At 48.4% G+C, this 15,317-nt stretch overlaps 1 protein-coding gene across 10 annotated transcripts in view; it reads right to left on the minus strand.

Moving 5' to 3' along the window:
- Window positions 1–2,479: 2,479 nt before the first annotated feature.
- KDM5C (lysine demethylase 5C) overlaps window positions 2,480–15,317 on the minus strand; it is a 30,797-nt gene continuing 17,959 nt past the window's right edge. For 2 of the 10 annotated variants that reach the window (XM_036919056.2, XM_036919055.2), the window contains exons 13-27: window positions 13,751–13,870; window positions 13,459–13,653; window positions 10,200–10,381; window positions 9,987–10,111; window positions 9,713–9,860; window positions 8,971–9,076; window positions 7,913–8,271; window positions 7,194–7,332; window positions 6,418–6,597; window positions 6,123–6,260; window positions 5,326–5,925; window positions 4,976–5,045; window positions 4,640–4,839; window positions 4,411–4,536; window positions 2,480–3,653 (exon numbers count right to left, since the gene is read on the minus strand). In XM_036919056.2, the coding sequence (XP_036774951.2) occupies window positions 3,402–3,653; window positions 4,411–4,536; window positions 4,640–4,839; window positions 4,976–5,045; window positions 5,326–5,925; window positions 6,123–6,260; window positions 6,418–6,597; window positions 7,194–7,332; window positions 7,913–8,271; window positions 8,971–9,076; window positions 9,713–9,860; window positions 9,987–10,111; window positions 10,200–10,381; window positions 13,459–13,653; window positions 13,751–13,870 (2,940 nt within the window). In that variant the 3' untranslated portion in view covers window positions 2,480–3,401. Of the gene's footprint in view, window positions 4,537–4,639; window positions 4,840–4,966; window positions 5,046–5,325; window positions 5,926–6,122; window positions 6,261–6,417; window positions 6,598–7,193; window positions 7,333–7,912; window positions 8,272–8,970; window positions 9,077–9,712; window positions 9,861–9,986; window positions 10,112–10,199; window positions 10,382–13,458; window positions 13,654–13,750; window positions 13,871–15,317 lie in introns of all 10 variants that reach the window. The other 8 variants (XM_036919053.2, XM_036919052.2, XM_057495948.1 and 5 more) reach the window with 5 other exon arrangements.

Genomic DNA, 15,317 nt, shown 5'->3' on the forward strand with positions numbered 1-15,317 from the left:
TGTCTCTTAAGTTTCACAGATCTACAGATGGAGAAAAATAGTACTTAAGGAGCCATACCTAAGGAATACACCTGAGAAGTCTGGCTCACACCTGGACCTGATTTAGATGAGATTCTGGACATTGACACGATGCTGAAATGAAACTTTTACAGACCTTGGGAAGGGGTGAATGTATTCTGCATGTGGAAGGGACCAGAGATGGAACTATGGTAGTCTCCAACATGGTCCCCAATGATCCTGGTATTCACACCCCTGTGTAATCTCAAGTGTAGCCTGGACCTAGTGACTTCCTTCTAATGGATAGAATATGGCAGAAGTGATGGGATGTCACCTCAGAGATGGAGTCATAAAGACTGGGACTTGTATTTTGCACTCGCAAAATTCTCCTTCATTTCACTCAATTTGTCTGATGAAGCAAAAGCAGCCATATTGTAAACTTCCCTATGGAAAGGTCCACATGGCAAGGAGTCCGAGAGTGCCCTCCAGGCAAGAGCCAGCAATAAACTGAGGTCCTCAGTTCAACAACCCTCAAGGAACTAAATCCTGCCAACAATCACTTAGTTGGAGCTTGGGAAGCAGATCCTTCCTCAGTCACACCTTGAGATAACTACAGCCCCAGCAAACACCTTGACTGCAGCCTGAGAGACTTTGAAATGAAAACCCAGCTAAGTTGGACCCAGATTCCTGACCTACAGGAACTGAGATAAATGTGTTAAGCCACTAAGTTTTTGGAGTAATTGTTACGTAGCAATACATAACGAATACAGGCAGGCATGGAGGTTATGTACAAGTGCAGCAATATGGACTTTTACCTACCAAGCCAATTTGGCTAGAACACTGCTGAATTCCCACCTGCTGAGATCAACACTGAGCTCCTACTATGAACTATTTCCTGGGGGCAGGCTGATTACTTTGGACCTCTTTTGTCACACAGCATAGGCCATAGGTTCACAGATGGTGGGAATCCCGGCTCTGCCAGGCTGACATATCTGGGCCAAGCCTGTTCTTCAAGGAATCTATTTCCTGCATGTCTGACAAGGACTGTGAAATACCTCAGCAGACAGCTTGGCACCCAGAAGAGGGCTCGGATGCCCCTGCTCCCTTCCATTTCCTGGGACAGGGGCTCTGTCTCTCAGGCTCCCAAGTTCTCGTCTCCCATTACAATTTCAGGACTCCTGGGAAGCAGGGTCAGTGTCTGCCCTTCAGGGCCCCAGTGACCACACACCTTGGACTCCAGATCCCTCTCCCATGGGGTAGCACCCTCACCAATGACCTTTATGCAATGCAAAGGGACAGAGTTCACATGCACAGCAGAGAGGCAGATGCTGTCTCTGTCCCCATCCTTCTGAGCCCCAGTAGGGGGAACCTAGGGGTGGGAGAGACAGGCACATTAATCCTAGAGTGTCAGAGGCCATGCAAGGCATAGTGGAGGCACTAGGGAGGTGGAAAGAAGAGGTTGGTTGGGCCTGACAGAAGGGGTTAGGAAAAGTCCTTAGTGGAAATGACATCTCTTCCCATCCCCCTTTCATCTGCAGACTCGGAAGTATCCCGAGGGATGTAGCAACCTCTGGGAGGATGGCGGTGTCTGCACTGGATAATGACTTGTGGGGTGAAAAGATACCATTACCCCAATCTTCTTTTTCCCCATCTCCCATTCATCTGGGGTCCCTGAGTCAGCCACTCCTCCCTTTCTGGGTGAGTGCCTGGGAAAGGGGGACAGATCCCCAACAAGAGCAAGCTCTCTGAAAGGCAATGTTAGATCTCTGTCTCATAGGATGGGGGCTAAGGCCTCTCCTACAGAGCCCTTGGGATGCTCATCCAGCATGAGGGATGGAGGGTGGTGCCAAGATGGGAAAGGTTGTCTGGAAACCAATGTTGAAGGCTGGCCCATACCCTGGAGGACCCTAGCCTACACCCAGCGTTTCTGTAGTCTGGGAGCTACTGTAGGTTGTAGGCACCCTCTCCTTCCCATCAGCCACTTCCAGGGGCTGAGTGTCTTGGGGTGGGGAGTGGTAGTGAAGTGCTGAACCTGAGTTCCTTCCCTTCCCCGTGTTCCCTCTCACACCCCAGTCTCTTTTGATGTCACCTCCTCTCAGCCCTCTTTTCATGATCAATTCCAAATAGGTGAGAGGCAAAGGGCCAGGCTTTTCCTCTGGACTGGGGCCTGGGGTCAAACTGGGCCCAGGACAGGGGTGTCCACTGGAGGACAGTGGGCTTTCTCACTTATCACTAGACTCAGATCACCTGGAAATATTGGGAAAGGGGAGAAGCAGAGCAAAATAAACCCACTGAGCATTCAGACAAGAAAGGGCAGAGTGGTGATGGTCCCTGATCTAGTTCAACACCCTCATTTTAGACTTTAGGCCCCAGAAGAGGAAAAAAATCTGTCTACTATAAAGACATCATTAATATATACATTTAGAAGTGAACTCTACTTGAAACCATTATGCTAAGTGAAAGAACACAGTCACAAAGCACGTATTGTATGATTCCGTTTATATAAAATGTTCAAAATAGGCAAATTCACATAGGTTAGTGGTGGCATAGGGCTGGGAGGGCAATACCTAGAGTTGGAGATTCTTTTTGGAATGATGGAAACACTCTTAAAATCTTTTGTGGTGATGTTTGCACAACTGGAATATACTAAAAGCCACTGAATTGTGAACAGTACATATAGTACATAAATTATATTGCAGTAAAACTGTGTTTAAAAAGTTAACTCAGGGTTTGCAAACGACCACACATCTGAGCTTTAGTTCCCATTCACAGGGGCATAGAGAACCCTTTAGGGTGGAGAAAAATCAGGGAAAAGTCCCTACATGTGGCATATGGGTCAGACAGAAAAGCATTCCAGAAAGAATGAGATTATAATCTTGATCTTAAGAGCAATGAAACATCATGGACAGTTTTAAACAGTAGATATGATCAGATTTGCAGTTTGGAAACATCCCTCTGAATCACTGAGTTGTACATTTAAAACAGGTGAATTTTATGATATGCAAATTGTACCTCAATAAAGGCAAAAAAAATCCCTCTTGGGGCTTGAGAAGGAAAGAATGGAGGGCATTAAGTTGGGAGTTCAGGTGAGAGGTGCTAGGGCCCATCTGGTGGAAGATGGGGAAACTGGCTTGAGGGTGGAGTCGGGGGACACTCAGGGAGGTCTTGCCCACACGGTTAAGGAGAACCTGGTGGAACTCGGTTTCAGAACCCAGAGCTACCTGGCTTCAGCCCTAGCGCTCCCGTCAGCACTGCAGCTGCTCCACTACAGGTGATGGAGGCACTGTTCTCCAGTTCCAAGAGAAATGCACTTCAGAAACATGTTTCCAAAAAATGTTGCTAAGGGTTTTATTTCTAACAAGAGGAAAATAATAAAATAAAATTAAAATAGGCTTCAGTTGGAACTAAGTTTCTTGTTTTGTTTTTTTTCTTTTGAACAAATTAATTACACACCAACAATCTTCTTTTATTACAACATGAACCCAGGAGGAGGAAAGGAGGCTGGGCAGGGGGTGGGGAGGGCAGGGGGTAGGCTGAGGTGGTTGTGAGGACAAGCACCAAAAGCTTCTTTTAGATAGCAGGGAGCCCTGCTCAGCTCCCCACCCAAATCCATTTAAAATAAAGAACTGAGCACAGCTATGTGAAGTTTCCTCCTCCTGGGCAGAATAGTCAGGGGAAGGGAGGAGATGGGAGAGGGAGGCAAAGGGAGTAGGTAGGAAGGAAAGTGGAGGAGGAGGAAAAAGAGTGAGAAGAGAGGGGAGGTTAGTGTAGAATGGCCTGGCCAGGGCTGAACCAGGGGAGAAGGGAGAGGAGGTCCCCCCAGTTTGCATATACCCTGGCCTTGTCTCTGGAATGGTGCTGGCCCAGCCCCAGCCACCCCTTGCCCACCTGCCCATCCATATATCTGCCTCAGGTGTCTGGGAATGCTGGTTAGAGGCTACCAGGGGCGGGGACTCCAGGGGCCGGCCCCCAGGAGCTGAGGTCTGAACAATACCTTGGAGTCAGAATATAAAAGTCAAGGGACTCAGGGGTGGGCTGAGGTGACCATCCCCCCCTCCCCACTACTTGCCCACCTCCCAAGATGCAGGCTTGATGGTCAGAAAGAGGATCCTTGAGGCCAAGGGCGGGGGTGGTGGGGTCTCTGTTGGGGGTCTGTGCTAGGCTTAGCCACTGTCACAACTGTTGCTGAGGTGGCTGCTGTGGGCAGGGCACATGCAGCTGTGGAGACAGAGTGGGCAAAGGGGCCGAGGGACCTGAACTGGCCCCTAGTGCCAGCCCCAAGCCATTCTCGTTCTCCTGGGTGCTGGGGCTGCCAGTGGTGGGCAAGGGTGGCGGGGGCCCCTCACCCCCAGTCTCCTCCTCCAGCTCCTCCTCCTCCTGGGCCTCCTCAGCCTCTGGCCCTGAGCTCCGTACCCTCTTTGGCTCTAGCTCCTCTCGGGCTGGATCATCGCCCTCCCCACCCCGATCCACCTTCCGCCGCCGCCTCCTCTCCAGCGCCCGGCCCCGTGCCCGGCTCCCATGGCGCTCTGCCTTCTCCAGCTGTGATCAGACAGGCAGAAAGAGGCGAGGGCCAGTGGTCAGGCCTGGGCTCCCTGCCTGCTTGGCCTGACCTCCTGGCCCTGCCCATGATTCCTCTTCTCACCTCCAGAAGTGTGCGGATCCGCTCCAGGTCTGGAGGCTGCCCAGCCTGCAGCAGCTGCCAGATGCTGTGGTTCTCATCCAGGGTCACCTCAAGCAGGTCCCCCTCCAACATGAGCTCCTGCAGAGGGGCCCGGGTTGCCTCAGGCAGCTCCAACACAGGGCCAGTCAACTGTGGCAACAGTGAGGACAGCAGCTCCAGGTCTAGGAGTGTGGGGACAGGCTGGGTTAGAGGTTGCCCCTGCTCATATCCCCACTACCACAGCAGAGCCGAGGACCACATAGGTCACTGGCAGTATCAAATTAATAGCCTATCCACACCTAGACCTACCTCTCTTACCTGAGCCCTCCCCAGGGGCTACCTTCTCAGGACTGGTCACGCTGTCTCCATTCTCCACCAGCCCCTGGACCTGCCAAGGAGAGCAAAAAAGGGGAGTGGTAACTGAACTGAAGAACCAGGCCCTATTCTTCCCCCACAACCTGACTTGGGACCCTCCACCTCCTGGAGGAGAGCAGACACAGGCTACTGGCAAGGAGCAGTCTAGGGATCTGGATGGGATGCAGGATTGGGCAGGGAGGCTGGTCCAAAGGAAACCAAAAATCTGAGAGCAAGGAAAGGGCTTGAGCCTAAATAGAAGCTGGGGCTAGAAGATAGGAATTTGAGGGCAAGAGCTGGGCTGGGCAGCTCACCTTAGGCATATCCTTGCCACTGCCTTCTCTGAGAGGGTCAGAGGCAGGGGTTGAAGGGTAGGTAGGGGGCTCCTCGGACCTGGGTTCAGCCTGCAGCTGCTGGCGAAGCTCAGCCAGCCGTCCCAACAGAGCAGTCACATCCTCAGAGGCCAGAGCCTGCCTGGCACGGCCTTGCCAGCTGATGGCCCTCTCTGTGAGGCACTGTAGGGCCTCACCCTCAGGCAGCCGCACAGGCAGTCTCTGCAGGGCTACCAGCAGTGCCAGGATGGTCTCCAGGCGTGGGCGCCGTGAGCGCATGCACAGCGGACACAAGAATTTGGTGTCCCACTCCCACCAGGCCAGCAGTGGGGATGAGGTGGGACTGGGCTTTGGGGAGCTGAGGAGGCGGGGAACCGAGACACACCGCCCATGGAACCAGTCCTGACACAGGTCACACTGCAGAGCTCCCACCCCAGCCGGCACCTGCCCACACACACAGATAGAGGCTGCAGAGGAAGCTGTGGTCGACGACACCAGTGGACTGGGCTTGGCGGAGTTGGTGCGACGCAGCTGCAGGATACCCTCCTTCTCCTTCTGCTCCCCCTCCTTGAAGGCCACGATCTGCCATGCCCAGGATGGGGGGGGGGGAAAGTAAGCAACCCATCCCCTCCGTTCTCTGGTACCATGAACACTCCCTTTCCCCTACCAAACAAAGAGAACTGTGGCCCAGGATATAAGTGGTCTTCCCATGGTCACCCAGCTCAGACACTATCACCACCAGGCTCTTCTTCCCACCTGGGCCCAAACTTCTTACTTACCACAGAGCCTGGGTCCCTGAGGTCCTGTGCAGACAGTCCCAGAAGCTCCGTGTCAGATTTGTATAATCCCAGCTCCTTCTCCATCCACCGGCCACGCTTGGTGCTGTCTGAGCCAGCGTCTGCACACGGGCAGAGCACCTGAGGCAGGCAGAGAAAGTGGGAATAACCAGGCTTCCCCTACCTCCTAGCCCTTCTCCCTTCCCCAGCACATCTTAACTCCTATGTTCTCATATGAACTGTCTCATACAGCCAGGCCAGAGGCAGGAGAGGTTGTGGGTCAGGCCCCAGGCCTCACCTCTAGCAGCGTGTAGCAAGAATTCTTCTTGAGGAAGGTTTTGGAAGCCTTTTCCCTCCAGGAGTGTGCTGTCAGGACCTGTAGCTCTAGCTGTCTCAGCTCCTCCAGCCCCACGGGTAGGTCCCGGCCCACAGCCACCAGGCCCTCCAAGTCATCCAAACACGGGTAGTGGTCACCATTCTGGGAGAGGAGCAAGAGAAAGCTCGATTCAATTTGCCAACCTCTGCAGATGTTACTGTGTGCCTTGCTCTGAGCTGGGCAAATGGACGGAAATCGGAGTCTTGAGACAAAAAAAGAGTCATTCTAGATTGGAGACTGTTGAGAATTAGGCATGGGGTTGATTAATGATTGTGTATTGAGTCCCCTATACAGAATTTTATTGTTGTTAGCAACCATATGATCAATAAATATGAGACATGCCCTCTCAAAAAAAAAAAAAAAAGAGTCATTCTAAGGCAGGCACACCTGCCCTGGCTCTCCCACAACTGCTCCATCCACTGGCTCAGCTCCCAGGACCACCAGACTAGTGTTTTGCTGGGGTTTGCCTCTTCTACCCTCCTTGCCCCACCACTCTCACCCTAATCGGCACCCTCTTCCCTTAGACCAGCCTCGCAAACCCTCCTCACGCTGCTCACCAAGCCACTTTGCCAGCTAACCACTTCCCCTAGCCAAACCAACCGAACCCAGCACAACCCCATGTATGCTGTCTCTCCCAGCCAGACTGAAGGTCTGGAATGGAAGGGCGCAGGGGGTGGGGGGTGGGGGTCAGTCCTTACTTGGATCTCATCCACATCAGCAATCCAGGCCCGGGCCTTAGCAAGAGCCTCCTTGAGAGCCTGGATGTTGGGCAAGTGAACAGGGATGTTTTCTGCCTCATGGATTATGGCCTCAAGCGTGGCTGGTGGATGCTTCTGCCTGAAGATAGGGGAAAAAGAAGAGGCCTCAGTCTGGGGTGGTCTGCCTGACCAGCAGCCCAGCCTGACCATCAGATATATTGGCATGAGCCCGTGAGGCTGCCACTTAGGCCTCCTTGCTTGTATTCTGTCTGTGGGGGTTGCCAGTCCCTGCTTGCTCTAGACTGCACACACACTCAACTTATAATAGCCTTTGTGCCTCTGCCTGTCCACCTGTCAGCCTACTGTCAGTGTCTGTACACACACACACAACCTGTGGTATGAATCTGGTGCTACAGTTTGCCAGACTGCACCATGTACAGTGTCTTTCCACTTGTGCAGGTGCCCACACCAGCCTATGGAGCTAGTCCCCTATGCATCTCTACATTTGTCCATCTCTGCTTCCCCCTAAGTTTCTCTCTGCCTCTATGTGTACACGGAGGGAAAAAAAAAAAAGCTAGGGAACAAAAGAGGGGAGGAGAGTCACTACACCAACACAGGAGTCCAGTGCCCAAGGCTACCCATGGGAATCATCTTCAGCTTGTCCACTAAACTTTGAAGGTTGGGGTAGAGCAGGGAAGAGGGGAAGAGGCTGGACTTACCTGGCCTCCAGGCAGAGATTGGCCTTCTCCTCCCAGCGTTCAGCAATGGTCAGCAGCTCCTGCAGCTCTGCCTGGGCCTTATCCACAGCAGGGCTAGGGGCTACACTGGCACCCGCAACCAACAGTCCCCGCATGACAGCCAGGGTGCCCCTTCGGGCTGAGGGGGCCAGTGTGCGCTTCACTTCATCCAACCATCGTGCCTGTTCCACCTGTCGCTGGAGCTGCTGGGCCTCAGGCACCTCCACCCCCAGCTGCCGCCCCCTCTCAAACAAGGAATGCAGTAGTCCTGGACTGGAGGGCAATGAGGCCAGGGCTTCACGGGCCTCAGCCTGGTAGGCCTCCACCTGTTCCAGAATACCCTATCAGGATACAAGTGAAGAACAAACTCCTCAGCTGGGTCCACTCAGGGGTCCCACCAGCAGATACCCTTACCCCACCTTCTCACCCTCCAGAATTTAGGAAGAGAGCCTAACATGAGCTGGGTTCTACTTTGCCATGCCTTACAAAAGTTGTTCCTAATGCTCATTGCCTATTAGAGTACCCTAGGGAATTTCTTAATAGGGGTTGACCAGGAGTCTGTACTTTTAAGTCCCCAGATGATTCTAATGTATAGCACCAAGAGACCCTCTGCCCTAAAACTGCTCTGCTATGCTTGGCCTCCTTACAAATCTCTACACTCACACTGCATCCAATGCCTCTCCATCCCACTTCACCTCTATCTTCCTGAACTGGACACTGCTCTCCAGGCCCACAAACACCCTTGTTACTTCCTTTCTCCTCTTCTACCTCCACTAGGAAACCTTCCCTTGACTATGCATCTTGTACTCCTACTTTGCTATTTGCCCCTCAAATCCCATTTCTAAGAGGCAGTCACTACACCCTTTGCCCCCTACCTCCCAATAATTGACAATTGATTTTTGTCTTTTGTCTTTCCCAAAGTATTTTGTCTTTCCCAAATACTTGACACTTTTCAAGGGAGCCAAGAGTAGCTGTCTGTTCTCAAGTCTCCCAATCCCTCTGATGCCACAGCAGCATTCCAAGTAAACCCCCCTCCTCACCTTGACATCCCCAATCTGGTGCATGGCACACGGTAGGTTGTTCATTTGGTCCAGAAAGGCCCGGAGCTCAGCCAGAGTCATCTGTAGACCAGCCACCCTGTGGGGGCTATGGAGTTTCATATGTGGGGTTTCAGGTGCAAACCCAGTCACCTTCCTCCAACTCTGTGCTAAGACCCCCACATCTTTCCTAACACCTGCCCACCTTGATGTCTCATACATCACTTCCCCCCAGCTGCCCAGGTTAGAGGAGGGTGCTAGCACTTTTAAGATACAAGAACTTTCATATGAGGAGGGACAAGAATTAGGAGAGGAACATAGGACATATTTGACATATTTGGAGGGAAGCTTAGAAATTAATTGATGACAATAGAAGCTAGAGTTTTCAGTCCATCCTCTTGTGAACTCTGACCAGGTTTATACTTCTATATCCTTTTCTTGCCCCTAAACCTTCCACAACTCCTCTCTGTCCACAAAACCCCTCAGTCTGTCTGAAATCTCCTCCAGGTGCCAATAAAAAGAAACAGTTCTAGCTTTCTTAGCACCAAGGCACTCTGTTTCATTCTAGCTACTTGGTCTCCTTGCCCTCCCCAACACCTCCAGGCCACCTCGCACTGCCATGCCTGTCAGCTTCCTGCTGGCGTGTCTGCCCAGTGATACTCAGAGCTCGCCCCTTGTAGTACTTTTCTCCTAGGTGCTGGCTCCTCAGCAGGCTATCTGTGCGCATCAACACCCACCACCATACCCAGCTTCCTGGCCGCTGACCAGTCCCAGAGCCCGGGACACACAAGCTTCCGCCTCACTCAGGCAGTTCTTCAGTTGCTGCAGCAGCTCACTGTTAGGAAACCTCCGCTCACGGGCTTCAGACTCTAGTGCCCTCAACTCTTCAAGGCCTGGAGAGAGAATGAGAGCAGCAAGGAGTAGGCAGTATTGAGTAAAGGCAGAGGAAGGGGTAGAGAGTACAGAAGAAAAGGGAATAGAACTTGCCTGTGCAGTCCCTCCATCCCCCCATCACTCACTGCGCTTCCGCCCATCCTCCACCTCCAGGGCCACGCGCACTTTGTTGGCCCAGGTATCAAAGGACTCTGCCCGAACCTTCAGCTTATGCAGCATGGCAGGGAGCTCATCCAAGGTGTACCGATACCTGGAGAAAGAGGGACAGGAAGAGCATATCTGGCCCAGTTCTGCATCCCCCTCCTTGGCCTACTTCCTCCACTAGGTCCCCTACTCACCGCAGGTACTGCCGGCTACTGGAGCACTTGCAGAGGTCATTGATGTGGGAGAGGCAGACGAGGCCGTCTGGACAGTCGTAGCAGGCCAGGGCTGATAAGAAGCACGTGGTCTTGCACTTGATGCACTGGCGCTCATCATCTGGAAGCAGCTCAAAAGCCTCTCGCTCAGCTTCCGTGATGCCCTGGGGGCATTCAACCCATGCACATTTATACAGAACCAGAACAGGGCTGCAGAAACGCCCCCATCTCTAATGTCACCAAGCCCCATGTTAGACTCAAATCTGTGCTGAAAGCTGTGGGGGAGACCAGACTCCACCAACACACTGCCTCTGTGTAGTCCAGCCCCTCAAAAGCTGGGAATCAGATGAACCAGGGCTAGATCAGCATGGGCCGAGAGGAATAAAAACTGGGGTAAGATTCAGATCAACAGTAAGGGCTTTAGGGTGAGAGATGAGGAAAATGGTGGACCAAGGCAAAGGAGAGGTGGCAATGTGTGGGAATGGACAAGAGAATGGCTGTGTACTGTGGAACAATGCTGGCTTCCAGTCACTCAGTGCTGTGTCCACGCACAGTGCTGACCGCTTAGCAGGCAGGAGACACTGTGTGCACATATATACCTTATAGAAATAAAACTTTACATGCTTGTGTCCATTGTTTAAAGATAGAATGTTTTTCTCAAAAACATGGCTTACAAAACTAATGCAATGACTTCATCTGTTTGCTCAGACGGAGAAAAAGCAATCCATTCCAAAAATGGAGGAAAGGTGCTATCTGCCACTTATTAGTTGTGTGATATTGAGTAAATTATTTAAACCTCCCTGGGTTTCAGTTTCCCTGTCTTGTAAAATGGAGATAATGGTGCCATCCTCATCGGGTTGTATGAGGATTAACAGAGGTAAAGCAACTAAGGACTTAGAAAAGTACCTTAGCACTTAAGAGTAGAACCACAAAAGACCCCTAATAGCCAAAGCAATCCTAAGAAAAACAAAACTGGAAGTTTCACACTTCCTGACTTCAAACTATACTACAAAGCCATAGTAATAAAATAGTATGGTACTGACATAAAAATAGACACACAGACCAATGAAACAGAGTTAAATCCACAAATAAATCCTCGTATATATGGTCAACTAATACTTGACAAGGGAGTCAAGAATACTCAATGGAGAAAGGATAGTCTCTTCAATAAATGGTACTGGGGAAACTGAATAATTACACGCAGAAGAATGAAACTGAACCTTATTTCATACCACTCATGAAAATAAACTTGAAATGGATTTAAAGATTTAAACATAAGACCTGAAACTATAAAACTCCTAAAAGAAAATAGTGAGAAAAAGTTCTTTGATATTGATCTTGGCAATGATTTCTTAGATATGACACCTAAAGCATAAGCAACAAAAGCAAAAATAAACAACTGGGCCTACATCAAACTAAGTATCAGCACAACAAAAGAAAGAATGAACAAAATGAAAAGGCAAACTACAGAATAGCAGAATACATTTATAAATGATATACCCGATAAGAGACTAATACCTAATACATATAAAGAACTCATACAACTCAACACCAAAAACCCCCAAATAATCTGATTAAAATACGGGTGGAAGACCTGAAAAGACGTTTTCTGAAGACATTGATGGTCAACATGAACAGATGCTCAACATCACAAATCATCAGAGAAATGCAAATCAAAACAACAATGAGGTATCATCTCACCCCAGTCAGAGTAGCTAATACCAACAAGATAAGAAATAACAAGTGTTGGTAAAGATGTGGAGAAAAGAAATCATCAAACACTGCTAGTGGGATTGCAAATTGGTAGAGTGCAGTCACTATGGAAAGTGGTATGGAGGTTTCTCAGAAAACTAAAAACAGAAATACATAGGACCCAGCAATTCCCCTTGTGAGATATACCCAAGGGAAATGAACTCAAATCAGGATTTCTAAGAGATATTTGCACTCACATGTTCACTGCAGCATTATTTACAATAGCCAAACCATGGAAAGAACCTAAGAGTCCATCAATGAATGAATGGATAAACAAAGAAAATGTGGTACATATATATAATGGAGTATCATTTAGCCATGAGAAAGAATGAAATCTTGCCATTTGTGACAACATGGATGGACCTAAAGGGTATTACTGCTAAGTGAAATAACTCAGAGAAAAACAAGTACTGTACGATTTCAATTATATGTGGAATCTAAAAAAACAAAACAAATGAACAAACAAAACAAAGACAGACTCATAAACATAGAGAATAGACTGGTGGTTGCCATAGGGCTGCACTGACAGGTTAAGGGTAAAATAGGTGAAGGGAAAAAAAAAATCAGTGAGATTGTTTGGTATCTTGATCTGTGTGATGTATATACATGTCAAAATCCATCGAACTGTACACTAAGATTAAAAAAAAAATAAAGTATACCTTAAACAGGGATCCCTCAAGACCAACATTCCTTTTGTAATCCTATGGAAGATTCTTACTAAGTCAATTCCCTAACTGGGCAAATGTGGAGCTTTAAGAAGGCAGCTGAACTACATGAGCAGCAGTCCCACTCACCTACAGAGACACTGACACATGCTTATGAGAATTCTATTAAAGGAGTACTACCTTCTACTTGTAACTATCACCCTAGTTTGAGCTACTGAACCAACTGGATGTAAGAGGATGGCACTTCCCAAGAAATGGTCCATATTTTAAACATTTTCTTCATGTCTTATTACCAATAGCTGCTACATTGGAAGTACAGTAACAGATGTTTTGACATAAATAATCTTACTCAAGCTTTATAACCACCTTGCAAATTAGGTACTTATTCCCATTTTACAGAGTGGAGAAGTGAGACTCTGAGAGGTTAAGTAATTTAAGATCACCCAGCTTATCAGCAGTGGGGTTTTATATGTTGATCTGTCTTGTTGGATTATTTAAATGATGCTAAATAGCAGCTATACCAGCACCTGCTATGGGTCAGTTACTTAACAAACAATATCTTTAATCCACTCAACTATCCAAAAAGATAAGCATGAATCTAAACCCCATTTTCCAGACAAGGGTACTGACACTCAATAAAGTAAATCAAATTGCTCACGGTTGTTGGTAAATGAAAGAGCAAAGAATGGAATGTGGTTTCTAATCCAGATAAACCTAGTTCTTTTAAGTACACCCCAGGAGTAAAGGCTCCATCTTCTACTTCTTCCTCCCCTGACCTCTGCCAGTTTGGGGTGCCCAATGCAGGGCACTCTCCCCAAACCCACCTTCTCCAGCAGGGCCTTGCGTAGACGCCGCTCTTCCTGCACCATGATGAACATCTCCTTGTGTACAGCTGCTGCCAGGTTCAGGTCCAGCTTCTCTGGGCAGGCAGCCATCTTGCAGATGAGCTCCTCATGGGAGAAAACACAGTACCTCCGGAGGCGGCGGTAGTGCTCAATGCACTGGCGCCCAGCTGGCAACTGTGGGCAGGTTCAAGGTTGAGTTGTGGCCAAGTCTGGAGGCTGTGGTGCCTCAGCTTCCCCTTCACCCTACCAGCCCACCACACTCCAGACTCACCCAGTCAGCCGTGCAGAAATTGACAGCCTCTGCAAAGTTGTAGCCTTGGTTGAAGCCACTGTGGTAAGCACGAGGGAAGGTAATAACGAATTCTCCTGCACACTGGTTTGTGCGGACAACCTGAGGAAGAAAGCCCAAGCTCACTGAGATGGAGGTTTTCCAGTCTGCAGAATGCTGATATAATCACAGGGTCCTTAAGGAGACAAAGGAAAGCCTCAGGGAACACAGTCTGGCAACAAATTCCTTGACCTCTGACTCTAAAATGAAGGGCCACTGGCCTCTGCTCTCAAACTTTTGGTTTGTGATGACAGGAAGATGTGAGTCAAAACTAGGAAATGTACGCACCGTAACATTTCAACTTCCCTAGTAATTTTCACAAAAAATTAAAGTATCACTTTTCATTAAGCTGGCCCGAGACTTTTTCATTATTTTTATAAGTCTTACAAGCAGTTTTAAGAACCAAATGGTTCTACAAGATTTGTTATACAACTAGCATGCCCGGACATTCTCCAGTCCCCAGAGCCAATCACTTTCACTTCTGCTTATTTTGGCATTTGTCTTAAAACCCTGAATAACATGTCTCTAGACTATATTAAAAATAGCCTCCTGTTTCTGTTTGCTTAGTTTTCTGTGCATTAGTAATATAATCCCCTTTTGGACAAGTGTCCCAATTCTCCTCTCTCCTGTCACTGTTCAGCTTTCTGTAGCGGTCTCTTATGGATCCTATAATCTGGTCCAATATGGACCAGCTGTCCTTCCAGGATACTCACTCTCCCAGAACTAATCTCCCATTTCCTAGAGACCATGTCTTTCTCTTTCTTGGTTTATTTCTTTTGCTGTGTTTGAGGCATATCCTCCAATAGCTTCCTGAGAAACAGGAAAAACATTTTTTGAAAAATGTCTGTATTCTACTCTCACACTTGGTAATTTGGCTGTGTATAGAATTCTAAGTAGAAAATAATTTTGAAGGCATGGCTCTGGGTTTCTAGATTGTCGTGTTGCTTTTGAAAAGTCTAAAGCGATTCTGATTTCTAATGTTTTGAATTAAACATGTTTTCTCTCAGGAAGCTTGTATGATTTTTCTGGTCCCAGTGTTTGCTGCAAAAATCCACCAGATACACCTTGGTGTGGATCTATTCTCATTCATGTACTGGGTTAGTACCCTTGACTCTGGAAACTTTCAGTTCAGGGAAATTTTCTTGAACAATTTCATTGATGATTTGATCCTTTTGATTTTCATCTATTCTCTTTTCAGAACTCCTATTATTTGAATATTGAATCTCCTGAACAAGTTCTCTAATTTTCTCTTTTTCCATCTTTTCCTCTTTATCCTATTTTCTAGGAGATTGCAACTATCTTTTAAAGTTTTTTTTTTTTAGTTTTTCACTTGGCTATCATAATTCTAATTCCCAAGGGCTCTTTTTTTGTTCTCTGTATGTTTTTTTTTACATAGTAGTATCCTGTTTTTATGTTTTTTGCAATATATGCTCATCTCTGAAGACAGTAGATTTCTTTTCCTTTCCTTTCTGAAATTTGCTTCTCCTTGCCTAACTTTGTTCTCCAAGTT

Source organism: Manis pentadactyla, chromosome X (assembly GCF_030020395.1).
Source record: "Manis pentadactyla isolate mManPen7 chromosome X, mManPen7.hap1, whole genome shotgun sequence".
NCBI classification, from domain to species: domain Eukaryota; kingdom Metazoa; phylum Chordata; class Mammalia; order Pholidota; family Manidae; genus Manis; species Manis pentadactyla.